We start from the raw sequence: 17,675 nt of genomic DNA on the forward strand, positions 1-17,675 counted from the left end.
GAGATTACAAGCGTGCGCCACCACGCCCGGCTTCCTATTTTATTTTGAAACAGGATCTAGGTTGCACAGGGCCTCACCACTACAGGCCGTGAACCTGGCAGCCTCCAGTCTCAGCCTCCCATGTACTGAGATTGTAGGCAAACGCCACCACACCCCACTATCTTAGAATTCTTGTAGGAGCGAGGTGTGGCAGCCCGTGCTTGTATCCCAGTATCTGGAAGGCTGAGACAGGCAGCTCACAGGTTTGAGGGCAGCCTCCGCAATTTAGCAAAGGCTCTCTCGGCAACTTAGCCAATAAAAAATAAAATAGGGATTACTGAGGGAGGGTGAAACAGGAGGATCCCCTGCCCAGCCCCTGCTACTAACTGGCCTTCACTACTTAGTGACACCCTGTTTCAATTTTTTTTTTTTTTTTTTTTTTTTTGGTGGTACTGGGGTTCCTGGAAGCCCTTCTACCTCCGGGCTAACATACACTCCAGTCCTATTTTTACATTTTTATTTGGAAACAGGGTCTCCTAAGCCAGCGCGCATGGCTGGCTTCGAACCCGCGCGATCCTCCTGTCTCTGCCTCCCAAGCGCGGGGATGACAAGCGTGCCCACCACGCCCGGCTTCAAATTTTAAAATTAAAAATAGGAGTGGGGAGCCAGGCGTGGTAGTGCACCCCTGTAATCCCAGTACCTGGAAGGCTGAGACAGGAGAATCACGGGCTCAAGGACAGCCTCAGCAAGTACTGAGACTCTCATTAACCTAGCAAGACTTTATTTTCAAATAAGAAAGAAAATGGGGCTAGTGGTGTAGTTTGAAGGTAGAATGCCTCTGAGTCCAATACCCAGTACCACCCCCCCGAAAAAAAAAAAGTTAGGGCTGGGGATGTAGCTCAGTGGTTAAAATGACCCTGAGTTTAATCCTAGCACCAAAAGTAAATAAATAAATAAATAAAATTGGGCAGAGGGTATATCTCAGTGGTAGAATGCCCCTGGTTTAATCCCCAGTGGCCCCCATACACACACAAAATTACTGTGAGAATTTACTAAAATAAACACCTGTGGGACATGGTGGCCACCCTTGTAATCCCAGCATTCAGGAGGCTGAGACCGGAGGATCGCGGTTCGCGGCCAGCCTCAGCTACTTAGTGAGGCCCTTTGCAACTCAGTGAGACCCTGTTTCAAAATAAAGAATAAAAAATTGGGCTGGGGGTGGAGCTCAGAGGATGAATGGCCCTGGGTTCCATCCCCAGTACTGGAAAAAAAAAAAAAAAAAAGCCGGGCGTGGTGGCGCACGCTTGTAATCCCCGCACTTGGGAGGCTGAGACAGGAGGATCGCGCAGGTTCGAAGCCAGCCTCAGCTACTTAGTGAGGCTCTCGGCAACTTAGTGAGACCCTGTTTCCAAATAAAATATAAAAAAGGTCTGGGAGTATAGCCCGGAGGTAAAAAGCCCCTGGGTTCCACCCCCAGTACCACCAAAAAAAAAAAAAAAAAGAGAGAGAGAGAGATAAACACCCATTAACCAGAAACAATGATAAGTATTATTTCATCCAAACTTCACCAGAGCCCTACGAAGGGCTTGTGAACACTCCCAGGATCGTCCCATTTGCCAGATGGGATGCTGAGGCTCTGAAGTACGGCCCCTCATCCTGGTCACAGCCTGTTCAGCGGTGGCACTCGCCGCTCACCCCCCCCATCTGGGAGTCCCCTGAGTCTAACAAACAGTGGAGACGTTTCCGCCAAGCCTCAACCACGCAGACTTACCCAGCTCAACTCAAGCCCAACCCTCCGAGTCACCGAGGCCACCTCCTTCCCCGACCTGGTCCCCACGCCCTTCCCCAAAACAGTCCAGGGGCCTCAGCGAGGGCAGAAATCAAATTTCTCCATCCTTTGACCAAACACCATTCCCTGGGGCTACTCAGCAATGTTAACTAATAGGTTCTAAGTATTCAAGAATTAACATTAATAACAGAGCCAAGCATGAGCCAGATGTGGGGGCGCACGCTCGTCATCCCAGCATTGGGAGGCTGAGACCCGGATCTCAGTTCGCGGACAGCCTCAGCTTCTTAGTGAGACCCTCTGCAATTCAGTGAGACCCTGTATCAAAATAAAGAATAAAAAATAGGGCAGGAGGTGTAGCTCAGAGGTCGAATACCCCTGGGTTCCATCCCCAGACCCACACACACACACACACACACAAAAAGTAAAATAGAGCCAGGCATGGCACCTATTTATAATCCCAGGACATGGGAGGCTGAGACAGGAGGATCACAGGTTTGAGGACAGCTTCAGCAAGTAGTGAGACTCCCAGCAACTTAGTGAAACCAATTAAAAACAGGGTTGGAAGCCGGGCATAGTGGTGCACGCTTGTAATCCCCACACTTGGGAGGCTGAGACAGGAGGATGGCACAGGTTCGAAGCCAGCCTCAGCTACTTAGTGAGGCTCTCAGTAACTTAGTGAGACCCTGTTGCCAAAAACAGGTCTGGGAGTATAGGCCGGAGGTAGAAAGCCTCTGGGTTCCACCCCCAGTACCACACACACACACACAAAAAAAAAAAAAAAAAAAAAAAACAGGGTTGGGGTGGATATAGAATGACCCTGGGTTCCACCTGCAGTACCATACACACAAATAACAACAACAAGAGCTGTTGCATGTGAATACATGAGAATTCATTTTACCCTTTAAAGAGCCCCATCATCCGGGCATTCAAACACTGAAGCCATTTCACAGCGGTCAAAGCTCAGGACAGGGAGCTGCTTCCTGTGTCTTTTATGGCAAAGCCTGTTCCATACAACCGTCTAGAATCTGCTTGTGAGGTAAAACGCTAAACCCTTTGGAAGCTGAGCATGGTGGCGCGGGCCTGTCATCCCCGTATCTGGGAGGCTGAGACAAGAGGATCACAGGTTCGAGGACAGCCTCAGCAAGTAGTGAGGCTCTCATCCACCTAGCGAAACCCTGTTTCAAAAAATGAAAATAAAATAGGGCTGGGGGTAGAGCTCAGAGGTAGAATGCCTCTGGGGTTCAATCCTCAGAACTACAAAAAAAAAAAAAAGTCTTTCGAAATGATTGGATTCATTAGCAGGTATGTGCTTTGCCTATTTATTTATTTATTTATTTATTTATTTATTTATTTTGTGGTGCTGGCGATTGAACGTAGGGCCATTCCACCTCCGAGGTATAGCCCTAGCCCGATTTTTTATTCTTTATTTTGAAACAAGGTCTCACTGAGTTGCGGAGAAAACTCAAAGCTGGGCATGGTGGCACAAGCCCGTCATGCCAGTATTTGGAAGACTAACACAGGAGGCTTCCAGGTTCAAAGGCAGACTTAGCAACTCAGTACGGCTCCGTCTCCCAAGTGCTGGGATTATAGCGTGCGGCACCACACCGGTCTCTTTTTTTTGTTTTGTTTTGAAACAAGGTCTTGCCAGGTTGCGGAGGGTCTCACTGAAGGCTGGTCCTGAACCTGCAAATACTCCTGTCTCCGCCTCCCACAGACTGGGATTATAGGCGTGCAACACCATGTCAGGTGCTTCCAGGTGTTTCTCCGACTGGTGGACTAACATCTGTCTCCCCCCTGGTGTACGAGGACAGTGATCTCATCAGGCACCGCCACCTCGCCTTAGCCCAGTGCCCAGCACCAATCAGGTGCAGATACACTGACCAAGTGAATCAATTCATCGATCAGTAGCAGCCATGCTTTGCGCCTGAGTAGTCAAAGACCCACACCCTTTCTTCCAGCTGCACGTCTCATAACACTCTTCCTCCGTCCCTCCCCCAGCCCTCCCAGCGGCCCCGAAGCCCAGTCTAAGTGTCCATTCCCAGAAGCCCTCTAGACAACACCAGCCCAGAAGGGCCCCCCCGCCTGTCCTCCTCCTGGCACCTGCGGCCCCCGCCCAGGATGCGGACCAAGCTGTGGCCCCCGAGCTACGGGGCTCCTTCTTCATATCTCTTCTTCCTACCCTCCGCTTCTGTAAGCCTTGCTGCAACTGAACCAGAAGCAAACGGAATTGAAAACGAACTCTGCCACCCTCCCTCCCCATCCCCGCCTGGAGCCCCGCCTCTGCCTCTGATGCAGCCCAGAGCCAAGGGATGGATGGACGGACGGACGGACGGACGGAGCTCTGGCTCAGGGACAAAGAAAATCGTCCACCAAGTAAATAAGCAGAAGGAGAGAGAAAGAGGGGGTTGCTGAAGGCAAAACCTCAAGAAGCCAGGACCGGTGAGCTGGAATCCCTTGCAGAGCCGGGCAGGCGCTCAGCATTCAGTTCCCACTGGATGAAGGGGTAGGGTCGGTCCCAGCCTGGAAGTTCCCGGGGCGGTGCTGGCCGCAGGGCTAAGTCCAGAGGCTGCTGGATCCAGGCCGACACAGCCAAAAGCCTGCTTTTTTGCTTTCTTTCTTTCTCCCTTTCTTTCTCTTTTTTCTTTTTTTCTCTTTTTTTGGTGGTAATGAGGATTGAACCCAGGGACTTTCTACCTCTGAGCTCCACTACTCCCAGCCCTTTTTATTTATTTTAATTTTGAAACAGGATCTCGCTAAGTTGCTGCTGGAGCTGTCCTGGGAACCTGGGATCCTCCTCGCTCAACCTCCCAAGTATGGGAATGACAGGCATGGGCCACAGCACCCGGCTTAGAGATAACTTCAGTTGGCAGCCCGGAGTGTTAACCCCGCCCAGGCCAGCCAGTAGCTCCATCCCCTGTAGGGATGGGAGCTCAGAGCCAGCCTCAGCAACTTAGGGAGCTGGTAGAAACCCCAAAGGTGACTTCCTCCATCAACATGAAGAGCCCACCAGGTGCCCCTGCCTAACAAGGTCACTGCTATTGACCTGGGTCACCTTCCCAGCCTGCGCCGACCTCCTCCTGGAGGTCGCCACCCAAGACACTTCTGGTATGAACTGATTGGGGCCAGGCAAGGTGGCACACGACTGTAATCCTAGTACCTGGGAGGCTGAGACAGGAGGATCGCAGGTTTACGGCCAGCCTCAGCTACTTACTGAGGCCCTCAGCAACTTCAGGAGCCCTGGTTTCAAAATAAGTAAAATAGGACCCGGGCTTGGTGGCACACACTTGTCATCCCAGCATTTGGGAGGCTGAGAAAGGAGGATCCCAGTTCGCAGCCAGCCTCAGCTACTTAGGCCCTTTGCAACTCACTGAGACTTGGTTTCAGAGTAAAGAATAAAAAACAGGGCTGGGAGTGTAACTCGGAGGTAGAATGCCCCTAGGTTCCATCCCCAGTACTGCCCCCCCCAAAAAAAAATTAAAATAGGGCTGGGGGTGTAGCTCTGAGGTAGAACGTCCCTGGGTTCCATCCCTAGTACCACCAAGAAACCAAAAGACTGAGTCTGGACTTTGTTCAGGAAATGTTCTTTGAGATTAGACATCTCAACCAGGGAAAAGAAACCAGACGGGAGCCCAGTCACAGGCCCAAAGCAGTGTCCACGCTGAAAACCCACTCAGGACTCGCTGTCACAGGACGCCATAGACCAAGGCTTTGCGGACACACACACACGCACACACACACACACTCGCGCGCACGCGCACACACACTCGCGCGCACACACACACAGATGCACACGGAGGCGGCTCCCGTCCGTCTCAGCCTCAGATTGTGTCCGCCCGCCCTTGGTCCTTGGGCCGGACAGAGGCACAAAGCAGAACCGGCATCCCAGGAAGCGGGCGCCCTCCGGCCCACCAGCGCGGGCCCCGCGCAGCCCCGCGGCCGCCAAGCCGCCAGGCAGGTGGACACCCGAGCGGCAGCCGCCCGCCCCGGCGGCCTTACTTTTTCACTTTGGGGTACTGCATCTCCGCGATGGCGTTCGTGGCTTCCGTCTGCTTCTCTTTCAGGTGCTGGGGCCACATGTTGTCCACCCAGTCGACCAGGTCCACCTGCAAGCCAGGCCGCCATTAGCGCTCCTGCCCCCATAGCCAGGACACAGCACCCAGGAGTCTCTGGGGGCCCTGAGCTGTGCCCCCCCAGGGCCGAAGCATCCCCTCCCTCCCTCCCAGGGGACCAGCAGCTGACACACCCACCCTCCCGGGGCGGGGCCACCTAGTGGGCGGGGCCGCTTGTACAGAGGGGGTCCAGCTGGGGTGGAACAGGCCCACCTACAGGGCGGAGCCATCTGGGTGGAGTGAGGCCACCTAAGGGCGTGGCCAGCGGGGGCGGGCCCAGCCGCGGGGCGTGGCCAGAGGGCGGGCCCAACTGCGGTGTGGGCCAGGCAGGCCAGACCCAGGAGGGGCGGGGCGGTCAGGACGGGCCAGGTGGGAGGGGCTGTGGGCGTGGCCTGGTGGGCGTGGCCTGTCCGCGGGACCTACCACGGTGGGCCTCTTCACCAGGTGCTCCAGCTTGGTGTGGCTGAACTCCAGGCTGATGACATTGTACAGCTTGTCGCGCTGCGCCTCGGGCGTCTCGTAGTAGCGCACGAACTGCGACATGCTCATCTCCGTGCCCTTCTGCGTGTTCACGTCCATCACGTCCACCAGCCGCCGGCTCCCTGGGGTCACAAGCCACACGCCGGCCACTCGCGCGGGCCCCAGGCGCCCACAGGACGACACGGCTCCTCCCCAGGGCTGCCCACTCTGCGCGCTCTCCTTCAGGTCTGCTCACAGGCTCAGCCTGCCAGTGTCCTGACCCCAGATTTCTCCAGCCCCAAGCGCCTCCATCAGCACATCAAAGCAGTAAAGCCGGCGTGGGCACGCTTGTCATCCCTGTGCTTGGGAGGCTGAGACAGGAGGATCGCACGGGTTCGAACCCAGCCTCAGCTACTTAGTGAGGCTCTCAGCAACTTAGTGAGACCCTGTTTCCAAATAAAATAGAAAATGGGTCTGGGAGCATAGCCCGGAAGTAGAAAGCCTCTGAGTTCCACCCCCAGTACCACCAAAAAAAAAAAATACAAAGCATTATTATTATTTTATATTATTATTATTATTTATTATTATTATTGTTTGGTGGTACTGAGGATGGAACTCTTCCACCCAGACCTATTTTTATATTTTTTATTTGAAAACAGGGTCTCGAACCTGCACGATCCTCCTGTCTCCTCCTCCCAAGCGCAGGGATAACAAGTGCATGCCACCACGCCCGTCTATTTTTTTTTTTTTTTTGCGGCTACTTGGGATTGGGCTCAGGGACATTCTACCTCTGAGCACACACACCCCAGCCCTATTTTTTATTCTTCATTTGGAAACAGGGTCTCACTAATCTTTCAAGGTTCTCACTAAGGAGCTGAGGCTGTCAGCAAACCTGGGATCCTCCTGTCTCAGCATCCCCAAGTACAGGGATTACAAGGTGCACCCCACACACTTTCTTCCCTACAGACTGTAAGCAGGTGGCAACTTTGTCACCTTGCTTGTTAGTACAGAGTATCTTGAACAGAACCCGCCTCAAGGCAGCAGATTAATGAACAGGAGCCAGGCGTGGCTGCACACGCTTGTCATCCCAAGACTTGGGGGCTGCGACAGGAGGATCACAGATTCAAGGACAGCCACAGGTATGAGTGAGACTCTTCTCAACCTAGTGAGACCCTGTTTCCAAATAAGAAATAAAAAGGGCTGGAAGTAGCCAGGCGTGGTGGCGCACTCTTGTAATCCCGGCGCCTGGGAGGCGGAGACAGGAGGATCGTGCAGGTTGGAAGTCAGCCACGCAGGCTTAAGAGACCCTGTTTCCAAATAAAAATGTAAAAATAGGTCTGGGAGTATAGCCCGGAGGTAGCAGGGCTTCCAGGAACCCCAGTACCACAGAAAAAAGGGGGGGGGGGGCTGGAAGTATAGCTCAGAAGTAGAATGCCCCTAGGTTCAATCCCCAGTACCACAAAAAGAATAAATTAGGCCCGGCATGTTGGCGCACACTTGTAATCCCAGCATTTGGGAGGCTGAGATAGAAGGATCGTGGTTCATGGCCAACCTCAGCTACTTAGTGAAGCCCTTGGCAACTCAGTGATACCGTGGGGTGTTGTCTAGGGCCACTTGCTACCATGACACTGGAGCTGAGCCGTTGGGACAGAAAGTGCAGGGCCGCAGAGCCTGCAATGTTTACTTTCTGACTTTTTTTTGGGGGGGGGGTACTAGGGATTGAACCCAAGGGCCTCTGCCTCCGAGCTACACCCCCAGCCCTGCTTTATTCTTATTTTAAAACAGCACCTCACTGGGTTGATGAGAGTCTCACTAACGTGCTGAGACTGTCCTCTAACCCATGATCCTCGTCTCAGCCTCCCAAATCCTGGGATTATAGGCGGGCGGCCTCTTCACAGAGAAAGCCCCTTGAACAGAGAAGACTCTCACTGAACCTGGTCCCCGACGTGGTTAATTCTTGCCCAGCTCTGGGCGTAGAACCTATCCTGTAACAGGCCAAAGGTCAATATTTGTTGAGTAAATAAACACAGTACCTTTCACACAGTAGGAACTAGACAATAAAAGTAACCCTGAGGCCCTTAGAGCTGCTGTTCTTATCTGGGAGTTGAGGATCACATTTTCACAAGCCAGGGACCTTACAAACAAGGAAACCTAGGCCCAGAGATAACGCAACAGATTCCGATTTTCTTTTTTTCTTTCTTTCCTTCCTTCCTTCTCCTTTTCCTCCTTCATACTGGAGATGGAACCCAGGGGCATTCTACCTCCGAGGTACATCCCCAGCCCTAATTTTTATTCTTTATTTGGAAACAGCATCTCACTAAGTTGCAGAGGGCCTCACTAAGTAGCTGGGGCTTGTGATCCTCCTGTTTCAGCCTCCCAAGTACTGGGATTACAAACGTGCACCACCATACCAGCTTATTTTTATTTTGAAACAGTTATGCTAAGATGCTGAGGACCTCACTACGTTGCTGAGGCTGGCTGCGAACCTACAATCCGTCTATCTCAGCCTCCCAGGACCTGGGATTACAGGTATATATGTATCATCCTGCCCGGTTGAGTTGTTTTTTTGGTTTTTGGTTTTTTCTTTTTTTCCTTTTCTTTTCTTTTTTGGTACTGGGGGTTGAACCCAGGGGCACTCTACCTCTAAACTATACCCCAGCCCTATTTTTTTTTTTCATGGTACTAGGGATCGAACCCAGAGTCTACCTTTGGGCTACACCCCCCACCAGCCCTATTTTCTATTTTATTTGGAAACAGGGTCTCACTAAGTTGCCGAGAGCCTCACTAAGTAGTCGAGGCTGGCTTCGAACCTGCGCGATCCTCCTGTCTCAGCCTCTCAAGCGTTGGGATTACAAGCGTGTGCCACCACGCCCAGATATATTTTATTTTTTTTATTTTTTGTATTTTGAAACAGGGTCTCATGAAGTTGCAGAGGGCTTTGCTAAACTGCTGAGGCTGGCAGCAAAAATCTGCAATCCTCTTGTCTCAGCCTCCCAGCGACTGGGTTTACAGGCATAGACCACCAGGCCTGGCTCTCGGGAGATACACTTTGCACATTTGCTTAGGCCAACATATGAGCACGCCCTCTACTGTTTTCTCCTGAACACGGCTCTGTGAGCTGGAACTTTACTGATACCAATTTGATGGATGAGAAACCGATGCTCAACAACTCATTTGTGCAAGAATACCCAGTCCATTAGCGGGGTGTGGTGGTGCATGCTTGTAATCCCAGATTTGGGGAGGCTGAGACAGGAGGACTGCAGCTTGCAAACAGCCTCAGCTACTTACTGAGGCCCTTTGCAATGCAGTGAGACCATGGGTTTTTTTTTGTGTGTGTGTGTGTGTGTGGTACTGGAGGTAGAACCCAGGGGCTTTCTACCTCTGGGCTACACTCCCAGACCTATTTTCTATTTTATTTGGAAACAGGGTCTCACTAAGATGCTGAGAGCCTCATTAAGTAGCTGAGGCTGGCTTCAAACCCGCGCCATCCTCCCAAGTGCTGATGACAAGCGTGCACCACCACGCCCGGTTTCAGTGAGACCATGTTTCAAAACAAGGAATAAAAAAGAGGGCTGGGGGCATAGCTCGGAGGTAGAATGTCCCCGGGTTCCATCCCCAGTACCACAAAAAAACAAAACAAAACAAAACAAAACAAAACCAAACCCAGTCGGTGAGCAGCAGAGCTGGTGTGTGTGTGTGTGTGTGTCTGTGTGTGTGTGAGTGTGTGTGTGTCTGTGTGTGTGTGTCTGTGTGTGTGTGTCTGTGTGTGTGTCTGTGTGTGTGAGTGTGTGTGTGTCTGTGTGTGTGTGTCTGTGTGTGTGTGTCTGTGTGTGTCTGTGTGTGTGTGTCTGTGTGTGTCTGTGTGTGTGTGTCTGTGTGTGTGAGTGTGTGTCTGTGTGTGTGTCTCTGTGTGTGTGTGAGTGTGTGTCTGTGTGTGTGTCTGTGTGTGTGTGTGTGTCTGTGTGTGTGTGTCTGTGTGTGTCTGTGTGTGTGTGTCTGTGTGTGAGTGTGTGTCTGTGTGTGTCTGTGTGTGTGAGTGTGTGTGTGTCTGTGAGTGTGTGTGTGAGTGTGTGTGTGTCTGTGTGTGTCTGTGTGTGTGTGAGTGTGTGTGAGTGTGTGTGTGTGTGTGTGTGTGTGTGTGTGTGTGTTACTAGAGACTGAACCCAGGGGCTTTCTACTTTAGAGCTACACCTCCAGTCCTATTTTTTTTTTTTTTTTGGCGGGTCTGGGGATGGAACCCAGGGGCATTCGACTCTGAGCTACACCCTCAGCCCTATTTTTTATTCTTTATTTTGAAACCGGGTCTCACTGAGTTGCAGAGGGCCTCACTAAGTAGCTGGGGCTGTCCGCGAACCGCGATCCTCCGGTCTCAGCCTCCCGAATGCTGGGATGACAAGCGGACGCCACCACGCCCGGCCCTCTTTTATTTTTATTTGGAAACAGGATCTCACCAGGTTGCTGAAAGTCTCCCTGCTTGTTGAGGCTGACCTCAAACCCAAGATCCTCCTGTCTCAACCTCCCAAGTACTGGGCTCACAAGCATGCGCCAGCCTGCCCAGCTCAGAACAGGAATTAGAAGCCAATTCAGTCCAATAGCAGAGCTGACTCTCCTCCTGCCCCTGTAAGACTGACCCCATGCTGGGGCTGAAAACAAAGGGCCCTCGCTGGCAGAGGCCAGCTCCCCAGCCCCCAGGTCCTGGGAAAGTAGATCCAAAGACCGGCTTTGTTTTTATGACCAGCAGGTACAGATCCAGCAGGGGGCATCCCTGGCCTTCGGGAAATTTTGGCTGGGATCTTGGCACTCTTTGCCGGGCCTTCCTTAACCAGGGCACCTGGAATAGGTGTTCCCCCACAGGTTTTCTGGGAGGTCCCCCTGGCAGAGAACCTGCTGCCTGAGCCCCAGCACACCCCCTTGTCCACCTCTCACTCTAACCTTGCTCAAGGTCAAGTTCAGAGAAGTTACTGGGCTAAAAGTACTAAGTAGAACTTTAGTACTTGGGATAAAAGTACTTAAATCACAGCCCTGGAGGCTCTGACCAGTCACCATGGAAGGCTAGTCACAATGAAGGCTAATCATAAGACTTTTTTTGGGGGGGGAGGATTGGGGACTGAACTCCGGGCATTCCACCGCTGAGCTGTATCCCCAGCCTCCCCCGACCCCCGACCCCGTTTTTGCAGGTATGGAGATGGGACCCAGGGGTATTCAACCTCGAGCCCCAGCATTTGGAAGGCTGAGACAGGAGGATCGCTGTTCATGGCCAGCCTTACCTACTACTTAGTGAGACCCTCTGCAACTCAGTGAGACCCTGTTTCAAAATAAAGAATAAAAAAAAAAAAAAACAGGGCTGGGAGTATCGCTTGGAAGTAGAATGTCTCTGGGTTCCATCCCTAATACCACAAAACAAATAAATAAATAAATTTTTTATTCTTTTTTTTTTTTTTTTTTTTTGGTGGTACCAGAGGCTTTCTACCTCTACCTCCAGGCTATACTCCCAGACCTTTTTTATATTTTATTTGGAAACAGGGTCTCACTAAGTTGCTGAGAGCCTCACTAAATAGCTGAGGCTGGCTTCGAACCCGTGTGATCCTCCTGTCTCAGCCTCCCAGGTGCGGGGATTACGAGTGTGCGCCACCACGCCCGGCTTATTCTTTATTTTGAAACAGGGTCTCACTAAGTTGTGGAGGGCCTCCTGTCTGTGAACCGCGATCCTCTGGTCTCAGCCTCCCGATTACTGGGACCTCTAGCCCTTTTTATTTTTTATTCTGAAACAGAATCCCTGGGCTGCTGAGTCTCACTACCTGTTGCTGAGGCTGTCCTCCGATCCCCTGGTCTCAGCCTCCTGAGTACTAGGATTACAGGCCTGCACTGCTATACCCAGCTGAGCTATCACTTTGTAAGTACAGCTGGGCTCCAACCTGTCTGTGCTTTGGATTTCTTTCTTTTTCTTTTTCTTTCTTTTTTTTTTTTTTTTTGGTGGTACTGGGGTTCCTGGAAGCCCTTCTACCTCCGGGCTACACTCCCAGACCTATTTTATATTTTTATTTGGAAACAGGGTGAACCTGCGCGATCCTCCTGTCTCCGCCCCCCAAGCGCGGGGATGACAAGCGTGCGCCACCACGCCCGGCTTTGGACCTCTAAAATTTCTTTGTTGGTTTCCCTGTCTGTAATATAAGAACAAAAATAGTAGCCAGCCCAAAGGTTGACCTGAGACTTAAAGGAGTTAATAAACATAAAATACAAGAAGTACCTGCAGGGAGGTAATGTAGCCAATTTCATTTTTAATTACAGTCATCTCTCAGTATCTAAGAGGGAATTATTTCAGAAAGCCCCAAAGATACCAAATTCCAAGAATACTTAAATTCCTTATATAAAGTGATAGCCTATAAAATACACGCACATCCTTCAGAATACATTATATCCGGGGTGGTGTGTGTGTGTGTGTGTGTGTGTGTGTGTGTGTGTGTGTGTGTTACTAGAAATAGAACCCGGGGCATTCTACCTCCAAGCTATACCCACAACCCATTTTATTTATTTGTTTATTTTTATTTATTTATGTATTTGAGGATCTGGGGATGGAACCCAGGAGCATTCGACCTCTGAGCTACACCCCCTACCCTATTTTTTATTCTTTATTTTGAAACAGGGTTTCACTAAGTTGCAGAGGGCCTAAGTAGCTGTCCGCGAACCATGATCCTCCAGTCTCAGCCTCCCAAATGCTGGGATTACAAGCGTGCGCCACCACGCCCGGCTCATTTTATTTATTTTTTTCTATTTTATTTATTTATTTATTTATTTTTACGGGTCTGGAGGTAGAACCCAGTGGCATTTGACCTCCAAGCTACACCCCCTGCCCTATTATTTTTATTCTTTATTTTGAAACCGGGTCTCACTGAGTTGCAGAGGGCCTCACTAAGTAGCTGAGGCTGTCCGCGAACTGCGATCCTCTGGTCTCGGCCTCCCGAATGCTGGGATGACAAGCGTGCGCCACCACGCCCAGCTTTCATTTTATTTATTTTATTTATTTTTTGGTACTTGGAATTGGACCCAGGGACAGTCTACCTCTGAACTACACCCTCAGCCCTATTTTTTATCCTTTATTTTGAAACAGGGTCTCACTGAATTCTGGAGAGTCTCACTAAGTAACTGAGTCTGGCCTCGAACCTGTGATCCTCCTGTCCTAGTCTCTCAAGTACTGGGACTGCAAGCGTGCACCACCACGCCCAGCTATTTTTTCTCTTTTAGAAACAAGGTTGCCAAGAATTTTACTATACTGCTGAGGCTGCTGTCAAACTTGCAATCCTCCTTTTTCAGCCTCCCAAATACTGGGATTACAGGCATGTACCATGAGGCTTGGATTGAATCATATTTTTTTTGTGTGTGGTACTGGGAATGGAACCCTTCAACCTCCGGGCTACACTCCCAGACCTCTTTTTATATTTTTATTTGGAAACAGGTTCTCTTAAGCCAGCAAGGGGCTTCGAATGTCCCCGATCCTCCTGTCTCTGCCTCCCAAGCGCAGGGATTACAAGAGTGTGCCACCACGCCTGGCACATCAAATTCTTATAATACCAACTATAATTTAAGTGCTACATATATAGTTATATACTGTACTATTTAGGGAATAATGACCAAAAAAAAAAAATCTGAACCAGGTGCAGGGGTGTACTCCTGTAATGCTTGCAAAATTAAAACAGGAGGCTCACAGACCGAAGGCCAGCCTGGGCAACTTAATGAGACCCTGAGCAGTTGAACAAGACCCAGCTTAAAAATTAGAAGGGCTGGAGCCGGGCGTGGTGGCGCACGCTTGTAATCCCAGCATTCAGGAGGCTGAGACCGGAGGATCACAGTTCGCGGACAGCCTCAGCTACTTAGTGAGGTCCTCTGCAACTCAGTGAGACCCGGTTTCAAAATAAAGAATAAAAAATAGGGAAAAGGGGTGTAGCTCAGAGATAGAATCCCCAGTACCGTTAAAAAAAGAAAAAGAAAGAAAGAAAGAAAGAAAGAAAGAAAGAAAGAAAGAAAGAAAGAAGTATAAAGCCAGGTATGTTGATACAATTTGTAATTCCAGGACAAGGGAAGCCGAAACGGAAGATCACAGATTTGAAGCCAACGTCAACAACTGAGCAAGGCTCTCAGCAACTCAGCAAGACCCTCTCTTCACATAAACACTTAAAACAGGGCTGGGGTGTAACTCAGAGGTAGAATCCCCGGCACAACAACAAAAAGAAATGTAGGACAAGACGTGGTGGCACACTCCTTGTGAACCTAGTACTTGGGAGGCTGAGACAGGAGGATCGCAGGTTTGAGTCCAGTCTCAGCAGCTCAGGAAGACCCTGTTTTAAAAATAAGAATAAACTAGAGCTGGGGGTGTAGCTCAGAAATAGAATTTTTCCTGGGTTAGATCCCCAGCACCCTCAAAAAATACACGTTTACCTAGAACCTATGACTATTACCTTATTTGGAAAAAAGAAAAAGTCTATACAGATGTAATTAAATTAAGGACCTCAAGATGAGGTCATCTTGGGTTTAGGGCTGGCCTAAAACCAGTGCTTCACAGGCAGGTCCTGTGTGTGTGTGTGTGTGTGTGTGTGTGTGTGTGTGTGTGTGTGGAGAGAGAGAGGGAGGGAGGGAGGGAGGGAGGGAGAGAGAGAGCGCGCGCCAGCCATGAGAACAGAGACTGGAATGATGTGTCCACATGCCAAGGAATTCTGGGGTCACCATGGAAGGGGACGGAAGGCTTCTCGCTGGGAGCCACCAGAAGGAATCAATGCTGCCAACTTTTGATTTAGATTTCTGGCTACCGAAATTATGAAAGGGCATATTTCTGGGTTTTTTGTTTGTTTGTTTGTTTGTTTTGTTTTGTGGTGCTGGGGATGGAACCCAGGGCATTCTACCTCTGAACTCCACCCCCAGCCCTATTTTTTAATTCTTTATTTTGAAACCGGGTCTCACTGATCTGCAGAGGGCCTCACTAAGTAGCGGAGGCTGGCCGCGAACCATGATCCTCCGGTCTCGGCCTCCCGAATGCTGGGATGACGAGCGTGCGCCGCCATCTCAGTGCTGTGAGACCGCGATCCCCACGGATGGCCGAACCTAACGAGACACAAACTCAGACTGACAAATCCCCGCTAGACCCAACCAGGCAGGAAAATCGGCAAAGTCCCCGAGACGTAACAAGGAGGAGACTTCAGGATGATGGGGCCAAGAACCAGCCACAGCCCTGCTCAGGAACCGCGAGAACGGCCGCCACACAGACCTGCCACAAGCCCAGCGCCTCTGCTCACTGACTACGTGGTTTGGGTTTTGTACTGAGAACCGAACCCAGAGGCATTCTATCCCCAGCCCTATTTTATTGTATTTATTTTCTGCAGCACTGGAGATTGAACCTAGGGGAATTCTACCTCCGGGCTACAAACCCAACCCTACATTTTTTTGCTTACAGTACTGGAGATGGAACCCAGAGGCATTCGACACAATGAGCCGTATCCCAGCCACTTTTATATTTTGTTTTGAGACACGGTTAATTGTCCACATTAGCCTCCAATTTAGTGATTCTCCTGCCCAGCCGCCAAAGTGGCTGGGATCAAAGGCATGCACCTGGCTCTCTGTGTTGCTGTATTCTGTTTTATTTATTTTTATGTATGTATTTATTTATATTTCTTTACTTATCTATTTTGAGGTACTAGGGAAGGAACCCCCAACCCTATTTTTTATTTTTACTTTTTTTTGTGTGTGTGTGGTACTGGGGGTGGAACCCAGAGGCTTTCTACCTCCGGGCTATACTCCCAGACCTAATTTTACATTTTATATTTGGAAACAGGGTCTCCTAAGCCAGCGCGTGTGGCTGGCTTCGAACCTGCGCGATCCTCCTGTCTCTGCCTCCCAAGCGCGGGGATGACAAGCGTGCGCCACCAAGCCCAGCGGTATTTTTACTTTGAAGTAGAGTCTCACGGGGTTGCAAAGGTTCTTCACTCTGAGTAGCTGAGGCTGGCCTCGAAGCCCAATCCTCCTATCTCCGCCTCCCAAATGCTGGGATTTTACAGGCGTGCGCCATCACGCCCGACTTACTGTCGTCGTTTGAAAGCCAGGTAGCTGGGTGTGGTGGTGTGTACCCACAATCGCAGCTTCTCAGGGAGCTGATGCAGGAGGATCATTTGAGGCCAAGAGTCTCGGGCCAGCCTGGGCAGCACAGCAAGACTCCATTACAATAAATCCGAGGCGGGCCGCTAGGAGCAGACGGCTAAGAGAGAAAAGCCTTCCGGGAAGCGCCCTTTGCAGATCTCCCAGATCTCCACCTGCCTGGGCCAGCCTCCCAGCCCCGCCTGCCCTGCCCGCAGAGATCCTTGTTTATATTAGGGCTGGGTCTCTGTTCCCCAGCAACCCCAGACACTGGCTCGTCCCCAGTCTCAGTCCACCTGGCTCCACGGGGCGACCTGGACCACCAGCTCTCACGGGGCGTGGGGAGCCTCTGCGAACCGATCCAGAATCCCCGCAGGGAAGGCTGGAGGTCCAGGGAGGAGAATTCTAAGCCGCTACCATGTTACCCTGGGGCCGCAGGCGCTGGCTCCCGGCCACCACACCAGGAGAGGCCTGCCCAGAACTGAAAGAGGCAGAGCCGGGCGTGGCGGCGCACGCTGTCATCACAGCATTTGGGAGGCTGAGATGGGAGGATCCGGGTTCACAGACAGCCTCAGCTACTCACTGAGGCCCAGTTTTGAAATCGAGAATAAAAGCTCAGGCTGGGGGTGCAGTTTGGAGGTAGAATGCCCCTGGGTTCAATCCCTAGCACCACAAAAAGAAAAGTAAGGGGCAGAAAGAGGAAAGAGAAAGGGAAGGAGAGGGGAGAGGTAACCTCCTGGGATGACGTGAGGCGTCGGGCACACCTGGGCTCGCAGGTTTTGCACTGGACTTCGATTATGTAAGACAATGAACTGTTTTGCTTAGGCCAGCTGGAGTGACAGATATCACTCCCATCACTCTGTGTGTGTGTGTGTGTGTGTGTGTGTGTGTGTGCGCGCGCGTGTGTGCGCGCCTGTGTGTGCATGTGCCCGCTGCTAGATTAAGCCCAGGACTTTGTTCCTGCTCATCACTCTACCACTGAGCTAGAGCCAGCACCAGCCCCTTTATTTTTATCTTGAAACAGAGTCTTGCTAGGTTGATGGGAGTCTCATCTCTTGCTGAGGCTGTCCCGGGACCTGTGATCCTCCTGTCTCAGCCTCCCAAGTACTGAGATTACAGGTGTGCAGCACCACGCCTGGCTCGCCTGCCTGCCCGCCCACCTCTCTCTCCTTCCTTCCTTCCTTCTTTCTTTTTTCTTTTTTTCTTGTGGCACTGGGGAT

The 17,675-nt window shown here is 51.1% G+C and overlaps 1 protein-coding gene across 1 annotated transcript in view; it reads right to left on the reverse strand.

Moving 5' to 3' along the window:
* KDM2B (lysine demethylase 2B) overlaps positions 1-17,675 on the reverse strand; it is a gene marked incomplete at both ends in the record, with an annotated part of 96,698 nt that overhangs the window by 69,577 nt on the left and 9,446 nt on the right. Inside the window, 2 exons of the mRNA XM_080717934.1 lie at positions 5,765-5,871; positions 6,301-6,479. Of these exons, the coding sequence (XP_080574060.1) occupies positions 5,765-5,871; positions 6,301-6,479 (286 nt within the window). The remainder of the gene's footprint in view (positions 1-5,764; positions 5,872-6,300; positions 6,480-17,675) is intronic.

The sequence above is a fragment of the Muscardinus avellanarius genome (assembly GCF_963383645.1).
Source record: "Muscardinus avellanarius genome assembly, chromosome: 21".
Classification (NCBI taxonomy): domain Eukaryota; kingdom Metazoa; phylum Chordata; class Mammalia; order Rodentia; family Gliridae; genus Muscardinus; species Muscardinus avellanarius.